Source organism: Rana temporaria, chromosome 8 (assembly GCF_905171775.1).
Source record: "Rana temporaria chromosome 8, aRanTem1.1, whole genome shotgun sequence".
Lineage (NCBI taxonomy): Eukaryota > Metazoa > Chordata > Amphibia > Anura > Ranidae > Rana > Rana temporaria.
Window position 1 is genome coordinate 160,483,289 of NC_053496.1, and position 14,128 is coordinate 160,497,416.

The 14,128-nt window shown below is 41.7% G+C and overlaps 1 protein-coding gene across 2 annotated transcripts in view; it reads left to right on the forward strand.

The window, feature by feature from the left end:
• The first annotated feature begins 290 nt into the window (after nucleotides 1-290).
• The window catches only part of LOC120909290 (membrane-spanning 4-domains subfamily A member 4A-like), a 32,324-nt gene continuing 18,486 nt past the window's right edge, over nucleotides 291-14,128 (forward strand). For both annotated transcript variants that reach the window (XM_040321035.1, XM_040321034.1), the window contains exons 1-4: nucleotides 291-357; nucleotides 5,026-5,313; nucleotides 10,109-10,219; nucleotides 12,688-12,744. In XM_040321035.1, the coding sequence (XP_040176969.1) occupies nucleotides 5,038-5,313; nucleotides 10,109-10,219; nucleotides 12,688-12,744 (444 nt within the window). In that variant the 5' untranslated portion in view covers nucleotides 291-357; nucleotides 5,026-5,037. The remainder of the gene's footprint in view (nucleotides 358-5,025; nucleotides 5,314-10,108; nucleotides 10,220-12,687; nucleotides 12,745-14,128) is intronic.

The window sequence follows — 14,128 nt, forward strand, 5'->3', positions numbered from 1 at the left end:
TGCTGTTACTAAATAATAATATTGATTATAATATTGATCATGATATAAAAATATTGTTCAATATACAATTCCAACTCCTAATTCTACCATCTCTATTACTTTTACAACAGTGATAGTTGTGTCGATGATAAAGACATTAATAAAATCATTATTACTAAGGTATGTATTCTTTATGTTCTGTTTCCTTCTCCTTATCTTTTCGATGTATAGCTTTTATCATTTGTTTTTCTGCCACACGTCATTATTGTGTACTTTAAAACTACTTAACTGTAACTAGGGAAGGTTGTAAAATTGAGTCGAATACTTCCGTTAAGGCAATGTAGCAAGTGCCTCATTCATCAAGTGAACATTGCACAGGTATGATGCTATAATACTGTATAGATATATATAGAAGGACAAGGTGTTATAAGTCATTTTACCAAATATGTTAAAGGGATTTGTATCTTCCTTAAAAATCTGATTTTTGCTTTGAACTACATTTATTTTTTTTAATTTGTATGTAAAGAGTATTCGCTATCCTGAGATTCTCAGTTGTGCTCCTGAGCCACCCAAAACCTATATTTTAAGCCTTAGTTTAATGCTAAGAATTTTAACTTTTTATATTTTTTTATTTTATCATGTTAGTTACACAACAACATGTGATCAGGATTTCACATAAAATGGAGCATCGTGTGACGAGCTAATATTTGTTTTGTGTACATTTCATTTTAAGGACACCTTTGTTCTTTCAGTCATCCATGTAGCTTAAACATTTTTTTTCTCAGACTGCCTATGAACTTAATGGTTTGGGGTCAAGGTATTTTTTTGAAGTGCAATCAGTAAAGCTCATGATCCCTGATGATTTGTAACTTTGACTCATAATGGGGAGCGTTGGACTTTTGCCGAGAGACACTTCTTCTGCAACAGTCATCTATACCATACTGGTAGGGTTTTCTACTAATGCTGTGGCTGCTTTATAAAGAAAACTAATTGTATGACTGCAAATTTTCTGGTGTTTGGTGCACTTGGAATGTATTTGGCTAATTTAAACCTAAAGTTAATTTGGTCTTTATATATGAAATTTTGATTTGCAATATTTCAAATACACATGACCAAAAAAATTGATTTGTGTTTTTTTAGTACTGCACATAATACAGTTGTAAATTTAGTAAAACATAATATGTAAAATTCTTACACAGTCCCTACAAAGAATATATCTTATCAGTGTGTAGTAGTAAAAACAAACCTATTTTCTATGGAACACTCATGTTTGCTAATTAGATACACATCAGCACAAAAACACTAAACACTATTATAATATGTTAAAAGGGTTGTAAAGGTACAATTTTTTCCCCTAAATAGCTTCCTCATCCTTCGATTTTGCTTTTAAATGTCCTTATTTCTTCTGAGAAATCCTCACTTCCTGTTCTTCTGTCTGTAACTCCACACAGTAATGCAAGTCTTTCTCCCTGGTGTGGAGTGTCGTGCTCGCCCCCTCCCTTGGACTACAGATGAGTCGGGACGCTCTCTACGTTGCAGATAGAGAAAGGGGATGTGTGTTAGTGGGTGTCCTGACTCTCCTGTAGTCCAAGGAAGGGGGCAAGCACGACACTCCACACCAGGGAGAAAGCCTCACATTACTGTGTGGAGTTACAGACAGAAGAACAGGAAGTGAGGATTTCTCAGAAGAAATAAGGACATTTAAAAGCAAAATCGAAGGATGAGGTAAGTGAAGGAGGACTGCACTAAGCTAAAGGAAGATATTTAGGGGAAAAGATTGTACCTTTACAACCCTTTTAACCACTTAACGACCGCCGCATGTACATATACGTCCACAGAATGGCACGTACAGGCAGATTCCACGGGTCGGGGGTACGATCGGGACCCCCCCGGTACATGCGGTGGTCGGTTCTTCCATGGGAGCGATCCAGGCTGAGGGGGCGGCTATTCATTTCTAGCCGCCCCCTCGCGATCGCTCCCCGGAGCTGAAGAACGGGGAGAGTCGTATGTAAACACGGCTTCCCCGTGCTTCACTGTGGCGGCTGCATCGATCGTGTGATCCCTTTTATAGGGTGACACGATCGATGATGTCATTCCTACAGCCACACCCCCCTACAGTTGTAAACACACACAAAGTGAACACTAACTCCTACAGCGCCCCCTGTGGTTAACTCCCAAACTGCAACTGTCATTTTCACAATAAACAATGCAATTTAAATGCATTTTTTGCTGTGAAAATGACAATGGTCCCAAAAATGTGTCAAAATTGTCCAAAGTGTCCGCCATAATGTCGCAGTCACGAAAAAAATCGCTGATCGCCGCCATTAGTAGTAAAATTAATTAATAAAAATGCAATAAAACTATCCCCTATTTTGTGAACGCTATAAATTTTGTGCAAATTAATCGATAAACGCTTATTGGGATTTTTTTTTACCAAAAATAGGTAGAAGAATACGTATCGGCCTAAACTGAGGGAAAAAAATGTTATATATGTTTTTGGGGGATATTTATTATAGCAAAAAGTAAAAAATATTGCATTTTTTTCAAAATTGTCGCTCTATTTTTGTTTATATCGCAAAAAATAAAAAACGCAGAGGTGATTAAATACCACCAAAAGAAAGCTCTATTTGTGGGAAAAAAAGGACGTAAATTTTGTTTCGGAGGCACGTCACATGACCGCGCAATTGTCTGTTAGAGCGACGCAGTGCCAAATCGCAAAACCTGGCCTGGGCCTTTAGTTGCATTTTGATCCGGGGCTTAGGTGGTTAAAGTACATATATTCACTTTTATTAAATTCCAGTATTTATTTTTGTTGCTAAGTTTTGATCATGTAATAAAGTACTGTATACGTATAGATTTTGAATGACAGGATTAGTTAATAAATATACTCAGGCCGCTGGTTTAGGCTTAGGTTTAGAAACTACTCCACAACTTTGGAGGTTGTAACTTCATATTAGTTGTCATATATATATATAAGTCAACTGTCTACATGTTTGTCTAATTTCATATGTTTTGGACATGTATCTTTTCATCTTTTTCTGATAAATAAAGTTAAAAATAGCTGTTTAATGAATCTATTCACTTTATTTACTAACAGAATTGCCAAGTTCTATTAATGTACAAAAAAAACTTTGTAACAAATACAGTAATAATTGACAATGCACATTATCATAAATGGGAACGATAACACACATTTTCCTTGATAACTGAGGTCTTTGGTGACACAAGTTCAAAGGTTGTGTTCTGTGCAAACAGCAATGAGTTACTTATTGTTAAGTACTGTAGAATAATACAAACATGCATTTGTCTGGTATTTTTGTGGATAGTAACAGGAAGTAAATCTTGACAGATCCAACAAATATGACCATCTGACCATTCCCTTTGGCCTCTTTCACACATGAGGCAGTTTTTACTACCCTCTGAAAATCAATCAGCTGTGGATCATTTTTTCAAAGGGCAGCAGAGTAGCAGCTACTAGGCATATAGGAGGTGATCTTGACCAATATGGTTTGCACTAAACCCTGGCTGTTAGCAGTTCAGTGAGAACTGTCATTTAGTGGCATACTTTTTTTTTCTAAAATGTTTTCTTTCCCTTTCTAAATAAATAACCCCCCCGCCCCCCAAAAAAAGAACATGGAATCACCCCAAAATATATTCCAGACTCTTATCATAAGGGAACCCATGCAAAAAAAAAAGAAAAGTTTGGATTTTAAGGGGTTACCCCACATAAAAAATAAGAAAAATGGTGAATCCACACCAGACTCTTATCTGAGCATGCAAGTTTGGGTGGCCAGAAAATGGAGGGGGGGATGTGAGCTATACAGGGGCCACATGCTCCTAACATGGGAGAGAACCTTAACTAGAGGGATCACCTGACAAAGCATCTTGTCCCCATGTCCCCAGATGCTGCCCTCTGTGATTTTAGTAAGAGGTACATGGTTACTCATAGTACTCATAAAAAAAAAAATGCAAATAGTAAATCTATAAGCTGACAATGTGACAAAGTACTTCAATGAACACAAAAACAGACAGCATTGTAAATACATTATTAATTATGTCACTCAGTAATATAGATCCCTGTCAATCACAATGAACTATACCTGCTGAAAAACAAAAAAAACGTCAACATGTCTGCTACCAACGACTGATCATAACAAATTACATGTCCATATTTTATCATGACCACATTTGCATTTTTTTTAAATACTGATAGCCAGATTCAGGTAGAATTACGCCGGCGTATCAGTAGATACGCCATCGTAACTCTGAATCTGCGCCGTCATATATTTAAGCGTATTCTCAAATTGAGATACGCTTAAATGTTGCTAAGATACGACCGCCTGCGCCGTCGTATCTTAGCTGTCTATTTACGCTGGCCGCTAGGGGTGTGTACGCTGATTTACGCCTAGAATGCGTAAATCAGCGAGATACGCCTATTCACGAACGTGTGCTTTCCCATCGCGGTAAAGATACGCCGTTTACGTAAGGCGTTTTCAGGCGTAAAGATAAACCACCAAAAAGATGGCCCAGCCAATGTTAAGTACGCACGTCGGAACCGCGTCAAATTTTTTAATTTTTATGTTGTTTGCGTAAGTCGTCCGTGAATGGGGCTGACCGTAATTTACGTACACGTCGAAAGCAATAAGTCTTTGCAGCGTAATTTGGAGCATGCGCACTGGGTTACATCCACGGACGGCGCATGCGCCGTTGGTTCAAAACGTAATTTACGTGGGGTCATGCTTTATTTGCATAAAACACACCCACCTCTTCACAATTTGAATTAGGCGCGCTTATGCCGGCACATTTACGATACGCCAACGTAACTTAGGACGCAGGTGCTTTGTGAATACAGCACTTGCCTCTCTAACTTACGGTGGCGTAGTGTATATGAGATACACTACACCTGCCTAACATTAGGCACGTCTACCTGAATCTGGCTATTAAATGGTATGTAATGTATGTATGTATGTAATGTAGTATGGAATGTGTACAAGAATATTCCCTCAGTGCTTCTGGGTATTAATTTCTGTTATTTTCTTTTACTAGAGAGGTTGAAAAATGTCGTCTTCCCAGTTCAGCGACAAACCACAAAATATTAACTCTGCACAACTCAATCCTGCTGCTCCCCCCCCTGTCCAGTGGAATGTTCCTCCAGGTGTCCCTGGATATAATCTATCTCCTAATCCTCAGATGTGGAATGCCCCTACTGCACAACAGTGGAACCCCCAGGCTCCTCAGCAATGGAACAATCCAATAATTACTGTTACACCTCAGATGACCCAGTCAACTATGTTCCATCAAGAATTTCTGAAGGGTAAACCAAAAGCCCTGGGGGTAAGTGTGTGTGTATGTGTGTGTGGGATATGTGTTTTGCAAGCATGTGCTAGTAAAAGATATTCAGTTGATTTGGTTGAATGTTTGCATGGACTCAGTGTTCAGGAAGATTCATAGGTAGCAATACATTTGTGAAAGATCTACCAGCCATTTTGGTTTATACTTTCCTTGAAGATAACTTCTCTCCAATTTACTCTGTATGTTTACTAGGGATGAGCTTTGAGTTCGAGTCAAACTCATGTTCGATTCGAACATTGCCTATTCGGCGAACAACGAACAATTTGGGGTGTACGCGGCAAATTCGAAAACCCGCGGAACACCCTGTTAAAGTCTATGGGAGAAATCAAAAGTGCTAATTTTAAAGGCTAATATGCAAGTTATTGTCCTAAAAAGTGTTTGGGGAGCTGGGTCCTGCCCCAAGGGACATGTGTCAATGCAAAAAAAGTTTTAAATACGTCAGTTTTTTTCGGGAGCAGTGAATTTAATAATGCTTAAAGTGAAACAATAAAAGTGAAATATTCCTTTAAATTTCGTACCTAGGGGGGCTGTAAAGTAATCATGTGAAATAGAACATGTTTCCCATACTTAGAACTGTCTCTGCACAAAGTTTCATTTCTGGAAATGGCAGGGGTACATTGTACCCCATTACCAATTCACATTAGGGGGGGCCAGGATCTGGGGGTCCCCTTTGTTAAAGGGTTCTTCCAGATTATGATAAGCCCCCCGCCCGAAGACCCCCACAACCACCGGGCAAGGGTTGTGGGGATGAGGCCCTTGTCCTCATCAACATGGGGACATTCTCCCCATGTTGAGGGCATGTGGCCTGGTACGGTTCAGGAGGGGGGCGCTCTCTGTCCCCCCCTCTTTTTTGCGGCTGGCCAGGTTGCGTGCTCGGATAAGGGGTCTAGTGTGGATTTTTGGGGGAACTCCACGACATTTCTTTTTTTAAATTTGGGGTGGAGTTCCCCTTAAAATCCACACCAGACCTGAAGGGCCTGGTAATTGAATTTGGGGGGACCCCACGCTTTTTTTTTTTTAATGACAATTCATTATAGCCGCGAGTCAGTTTTTAATGACTTTTTTTCTTTCAGAAATGACACTGACACTGAGAGACAGTTCTACAGTATGGGAAACATGTGCTATTTCACATGCTTACTTTACACCCCCCCATAGGTACAAAATTTAAAGGAATATTTCACTTTTATTGTTTCACTCTAAGCATTATTAAATTCACTGCTCCCGAAAAAAACTTCCATTTTTAAAACTTTTTGTTTGCATTGATACATGTCCCCTGGGGCAGGACCCAGGTCCTCAATCACTTTTTAGGACAATAACTTGCATATTAGCCTTTAAAATTAGCACTTTAGATTCCAAACGTTCGAGTCCCATAGATTTTAAGGGGTTCTAAAGTTCACACAAACGTTTGGTGTGTTCGCAGGTTCTGGTGCGAACCGAATAGGGGGGTGTTCGGCTCATCCCTAATGCTTACTATGTACTCCCACATGGAGGAGTGAAGGCTACCATACGTTATACTCTGATAGGGGGAAACAACATGATTATGCATTTTTAATGAATGGCAGCAAAGGAAACAACGATGATCCTCTGCCCTGTTCACATTCATTATTATGTTACTTAATAAGCCTGACTTATTGTGACACAATGGGGCAAGTCCATTCTTCCGATCATTCAATTTGTAAAGAGGATCGATTGGACCCAGCCTTTAACTTTTAGATCTCTGACCCATGTGTGCATGGGATTCAATGGGGATCTGCATTATCTAGTAGTAGAAGGTGCAGAGGTGATATACAGTATATAATATACAAAATTTTCTTATAATGTAGTGTGTGTATATATATATATATATATATATATATATATATATATATATACACATACAGCCCTCAAAAATTCCACTTGCTTGCTCGCATTTTGCGAGTAGAATTTAGTCCAGGGCGAGGGGTGAACCAGGCTGACCGTTTCCTGGCTGAAGCGAGCCGTCGGAAACCTCAGAGCGGTAACAGCTGTTCATCAGCTGTTGACGCGCTTGCTCCCGATGGCTGATTATACATTTTGTACACGCCGCTCTACACAGCAAGGGCCAGCAATGGGCGGATGTGGTATTGACCAGTGTTTTTTTGATTGGTTATCCACGCTGCTTTTTACAGCAAGGGGTGGATGTGATACAGCCCCTTGCTGTATAGAGCGGCGTGGATAACCAATCAAAAAAGCACTGCTCAATATCACATCCGCCCCTTGCTGTGTAGAACGGCGTGTACTAGTGTATAAGCAGGCTTCAGGCAGCGGGAGCGAGCTTGTCTAAGCTGACAATCAGCTGTTGAGGCTCGGAGATTTCCGTGGCCTCTTACAGCGCCTGCGCAGTCTAGGCAGGAATCATATCGATGGAGGAACCAGCTCGACAAGACACAAAACACAGACCCAGCTCCATGACACACAGCGGAAGATGCACGCTGTGTGTGAGATACAAGAGGAGGAGAAGTAGAGCGCTGCAGTCTCGGCTCAAAGCGGCGCCAGGGCACTGTTTGTGTGAGGTGAGTCTGAAGTGATGATGGGGCAAAGTAATGCTGCAATTGATGGGGCACAGTAATGCGGCAATTGATGGGGCACAGTAATGCGGCAATTGATGAGGCACAGTAATGCGGCAAGTGATGGGGCACAGTAATGCTGCAAGTGATGGGGCACAGTAATGCGGCAATTGATAGGGCACAGTAATGTGGCAATTGATGGGGCACAGTAATGCTGAAATTAATGGGGCACAGTAATGCGGCAATTGATGGGGCACAGTAATGCTGCAAATGATGGGTCACAGTAATGGGCAAGTGATGGGGCACAGTAATGCTGCAATTGATTGGGCACAGTAATGCTGCAATTGATGGGGCACAGTAATGCTACATTGATGGGGCACTGTAAGGCTGCAAGCGATGGGGCACTGTAAGGCTGAAAGTAATGGAGCACTGTAAGGCTGAAAGTAATGGGGCACTGTAAGGCTGCAAGTGATAGGGCACTGTAAGGCTGCGTTCACGGGCACACTGAGGCTGCACAGATGGGTACTGATATGCTTTATGTTACTATTGTTAAAGTTGTTAATATTTATTTTTGGAACTAAATTCTGCTTAAAATATTTTACAGTGTAATTTCATGAGATAATTTACAAGGGTGTGTTTAGGGGCAGACTTAGGGGTGAGGCAGGGGAGGTGTTGGGTGGGGCAAGTGGTGGCAAATAACTCTTAAGGCCTGGTTAGTGGCTCAGGACTTTAAATTTTTAGCCCTGTGTGTGTATATATATATATATATATATATATATATATATATATATATATATATATAATATGGATGAGCCGAACACCCCCTAGTATGGTTCGCACCAGAACATGCGAACAGGCAAAAAAATTTGTACAAACACTGTTAAAGTTTATGGGACACGAACATGAAAAATCGAAAGTGCTAATTTTAAAGGCTAATATGCAAGTTATTGTCCTAAAAAGTGTTTGGGGGCCCAGGTCCTGCCACAGGGGACATGTATCAATGCAAAAGAAGGTTTTAAAAACTGCAGTTTGTCTGGGAGCCGTAATTTTAATAATGCTTAAAGTGAAACAAGGGTCTGGTATGGATTTTTTGGGGGAACCCCACGTTATTTTTTTTTTAATTATGCGGGGGTTCCCTTAATATCCATACCAGACCTGAAGGGCCTGACATGGAATTTGGGGGGACCCCACACATTTTTTTTAATTTTGGTTTCCTGCACAAAATGTAATTTTTGAAGGGAAAAAGGGTAATTTAAAACTACTCCCGCTATTAATGAATTGTCGGTCCCGGAAATACAGATAAAAGTCATTGAAAAAAATGGCAGGGGTTCCCCTTAATATTCATACCAGACCCAAAGGTCCGCTAGCAGTTTTAAATTACTTTTTTCCTTTAGAAATGACACTTTGTGCAGGGACAATTCTAAGCACAGGAAACATGTACTACTTTACATGCATACTTTAGAGACCCCCCAGGTACAAAATGTAAAGGAATATTTCACTTTTATTGTTTCACTTTAAGCATTATTAAAATCACTGCTCCCGAAAAAACGTTAGTTTTTAAAACTTTGTTTTGCATTGATACATGTCCCCTGGGGCAGGACCCAGGTCCCCAAACACTTTTTAGGACAATAATTTGAAAATTAACCTTTAAAATTAGCACTTTCTCCCATAGACTTTTACATGGTGTTCCACGGCTTTTCGAATTTGCTGCGAACACCCCAAATTGTTCGCTGTTCACCAAACTGACGAACAGCCAACTCGAAGCTCATCCCTAATTATATAAATGTTGCCCTAATAAGAACGTATAGTACCTTTTTAATAGACATAGGACATCACAGTGAGGGAGCCACATGCCCCAGTTCCTTGCATCTAAACTAAAATAGATCCCATAGAATCCTAAATTAGACTTCCAAGGTTTGATTTAGTAGTAAAACAATCTGCTAAAGATCAGCTAGTTACATTGCAAGGTCTGAGCAAATTTTTCTCTAGCAGATCTTACCATCTTCCACTCTGTAAATTTTGATATACGTCTTTGCTATAATTTTTCAAAACTGGCAGCTAAGTAGGGAAGTATGCCTACATTATGATTACCTGGCTGAGGTGGTTTGCAACTGCATCTTGTGTTCAGTGTCCCATGCTACTGGATGAAGATATATTAATGAACCATTATTACCATTTTTTTTTCATTTATACATCAACAAGAACTAGATGTAGTCAGCATGGAAAATAACTCTAATTTTTCTTTTTTTTAGATTACCCTAATCATTGTGGGCATCATACACATTGGCATGGGTTTTGGTCAAATCTTCACATCATCCTTAACTGCAATTTACAGTGGAATCCCATTCTGGGGAGCTATTTTTGTAAGTGGAAAAAAAATATGTTTTTAACTTGTGAGGTACCAGTATAATGCACTATAAAACAAAAATACAAATCAGGTGCTGTCTCTGAGAACCATACACATCAGGCTTCGTGCCATAGGAGCTGCCATACACACCAAGCACCTCCCCTGTGGAGCATCAGGTATCCTGCTATATTATTGCACACCAACATAGAATAGAGATGATTTTTGGGTGAAAAGATAGTTAACCACTTAAGGACCGGAAAGGATTTACCCCCTTAATGATAAGGCCATTTTTTATTAAACGGGACTGCGTCGCTTAACTGTACCCAAACAAAATGTATGCATTTTTTCCCCCACAAATCAAGCTTTCTTTTGGTGGTATTTGATCACCTCTGCGGTTTTTATTTTTTGCGCTTTAAACAAAAAAGAACAAAACAAATTTCTTCCTCAGTTTAGGTTGATATATATTCTACAAATTTTTGGTAATAAAAAAATCGTAATAAGCGTATATTGATAAGTTTGCGCAAAAGTTATAGCGTCTACAAAATAGGGGATATATTTAGGTGATCTACGATTTTTTTGCGAGATTGCGGCAGACTGGACGGTAATCAGTGCTAAAAATATGCACTGTTATTGTACTAATGACACTAATTAACATCAGGGGCGATCAAAGGGTTAAGTGTGTTTCCTGCGTAGCAGAAAGACAGGATCTGTGTAATCTCCACTGTCAGAATGGAGATTTTCCTTGTTTACACAGGCAGCTCCCCATTCCATTACTGTGGGGAACGATCGCGGGTGGCCAGAGGACATCTGCTACAACCACTGATTGGCTCTCCCTCTAGCCAGTGGACGTGCGCCCACAAAATAGAGTTCCCGTGCTAACGTACAATGAAGGAGATTCGCGGGAACGAGCCAACCTGTCACAGTATAATGACGGCGACTGGTCGGCAAGTGGTTAAGCTCTACCTTTCCACCTATGCAGCTCATGGAATGCCGACTCAACAGCTGAGTTCCTATCCAACCACAATCCAATCCAAGAAATTAAGAAAAAATTTAGTCTGAATATGGTTCTCTTTGACTTTATTGTATAAAAATCATAGCTCATGCTCCTGTTATTATTGTATGCTTCTGATTTTTAAACAAGATCAAAGAGGATCATAATCACACTTTTTTTATCGTCTAAAAATGCTATCTGTCTGTCTCACAGCACACTGCTCAGATCAGTATACTTGTTCAAGAAGTTCATTACAGTATGAACATGTAGCATCCTGGTGTTTAGGCAGGGTTGCTCACAAATTTAGTTTGCCAGATAGTAAATGTTCTAGTTAATTGTTAGAAGATCCACTGATCCCTCTCTAATTCTGGAGTTGCTGCACCTTTTCTTTTCTGTCATTGGGTGTCACTGTTGCTGGTGACATTAGATAGACAAGGGCATAGCAAGGTCAGATTTTGAATGGATGGGTTGTCTCAGCCAGTCGGCAGGGGTTTCTTTAAGTTCCTTGGCCTGCTGGGCGAGCCTATTTATTTGGGTGGAGTTAGGTGATCGGAGTTCTGTGCCACTGGACGGCTGTCTGGGTGGATGTGTGTTGTATCATCCTGGGCTGCTAGGCCAGAAGTTTGCAGCCTATCCCGGGGACACCTGGCTGCTAGGCTGCCTGAGACCTATCCAGGAGCAGGAGAAGCTGCGTAGGGTTAGGACTGCAGGATTGAAGTCCAACCGAGTTACAGAGGTTGAGCCAGACCGGAACCAGTCATGGTTGGAGGTAAAGGTGAAGCAGTCACCACTAAGGAACCATCGACATTATTAGCAGAGACTACAGTGAGTAAGCCTGAAAAAGTACCAGAGCAGTCTTCTGACCAGTTGGGGACGGTGAAGAGGTGGGAGAGCTTTGGCGGGTTCCAGGCCAGAGACCCAGTGGGTTAGTGGGGGTGACGCTTGGGAAGAGGGTAGGGGGTTGGTTGTGGAGGTGCTCGGGGGAACTGGCTGGGTGGCTGGGATCTGGAGGTCTAGTGAGAGACTGGGCGCTCAGTGAGTGAAGACCTATAGTGGGAAACTGTGAGAAGAACTGTACTGTGTTGCCAAGTGCTATGTGTGAAGATCTTTGGAAACTGTTAGAAGATTAGTTGCCATATGAGACAGTGGTCCTGCCAATACAGAAGATGCATCCGGCTGGAGGGTGTCCTGGCCCTAACCCCCTCTCCCACAGTTCTTGTTAAGAGACAATAAATCTCTTTATTCACATTCAAAAAGTGACTGGAGCCCAGCATTTTATCTTGCATTATACCCACCATGCCTCTTAACCCACTCTACGAAAATGTATGTCAGCTCTCCCTGACTCTAGAGGCCTGATGGTGACCTCCAGGGGTCTGGGAGGCTGCTACAAACACAACCAGTTTTAAGCCATAATTCCACCCACATGACAAAGCCTAAAACCCACAGATCCACCATTTTTTCCATTTTAAGTCCATGTTGCTTATATTTTGCAGAACATCATTGCAGGGTCTTTGTCGGTGGCAGCTGTGTCAAAGCCTTCCATGTGTCTGGTAAGTGAACTCCTTAGACAAAGCTAGCTGAGCTCTGATTGCTTATATTATCACAGAGCATGCATTTATAGGTAAAGTTGATCCAGGGAATATCCGATTGCCTCTCGGGAGATCAGAAAGGTATTTCTCCTGCTGGAGCAAATGGGATCATGCTTTGCTGGGGTTTTTTGCTTTCCTCTGGATCCAACTGTAGGTATAGAATTGTGTATATAGGATTGTATTATTTTTTTTGGATGGACTTGTCTTTTTTTCAACCAGACAAAAAAAGTCAACACACTTAAAACTGACATTGATGGTGGCTTGGCTGTGGGTGTGTCGAACTACCCTCTTGCCTCGTATATCTCCTTAAAAGCTCAAATCTTAGATTATCCCAATATATTTCCTGTATCCACCCTCTTCCACCCCTATCTTGCTGTGGAATATCACTTTGCTTCTAGGATTCATACACAAGAATCATTCCAGACATATTATTATCTCCTGTAAGCATGTTCATTGTGTTTGACTGACAGTAGGGATGAGCCGAACACCCCCCGGTCCGGTTCGCACTAGAACATGCGAATAGGCAAAATATTTGTTCGAACACGCGAACACCGCCTATGGGACACGAACATGAAAAAATCAAAAGTGCTAATTTTAACGGTTAATATGGTTAATATAGGTCACAAAAAGTGTTTTGGGGACCTGGGTCCTGCCCCAGGGGACATGAATGACACCTGTGGGTAGGGAGATTCACTCTATTTACTTCAGTGACCACTGTCCCTGGGACTAAACATGAGGGTAAATCTTAGGCCCCGTACACACGACCAAACATGTATGCTGAAACTGGTCCGCGGGCCAGTTTCAGCATACATGTTCGGTCGTGTGTAGGCGCGAGCGGGCCGAATTCCAGCAAACATTTGCCCGCCGGGCCTTTTCCCAACAGACAAATATTCCTGGACGTGTTTTAAAACCGTCCGCTGGAATCCTGCCCGCTCGGACATGTACGGTCGTCAGTACAGACCTACCGTACATGTCCGAGCGCCCGCCGTCCCTCGCATGCGTCGAATGACTTCGACGCATGCGTGGAAGCCTTTAAATGGCAGGCCCGCCCACGTCGCCGCGTCATCGCGGTGACGACGCGGACACGCCCCGCGTAGTGTTTACGCGCGGACTTCTGTACGATGGTTAGTACAACCATCGTACAGAAGCCCTCTGGCAGGCATGTACGGTGAAAACGGTCCGACGGACCGCTTTCATCGTACATGTTTGCTCGTTAGTACCCGGCCTAAGATTTTGAGTTGTCACTAGAACAGGAAGGCCCCATACACACGAGAGGATCGATCCGCTGGAATTGATCCGCGGACCGGCTCCAGCGGATAGATCCCCTGGTGTGTACGATCCAGCG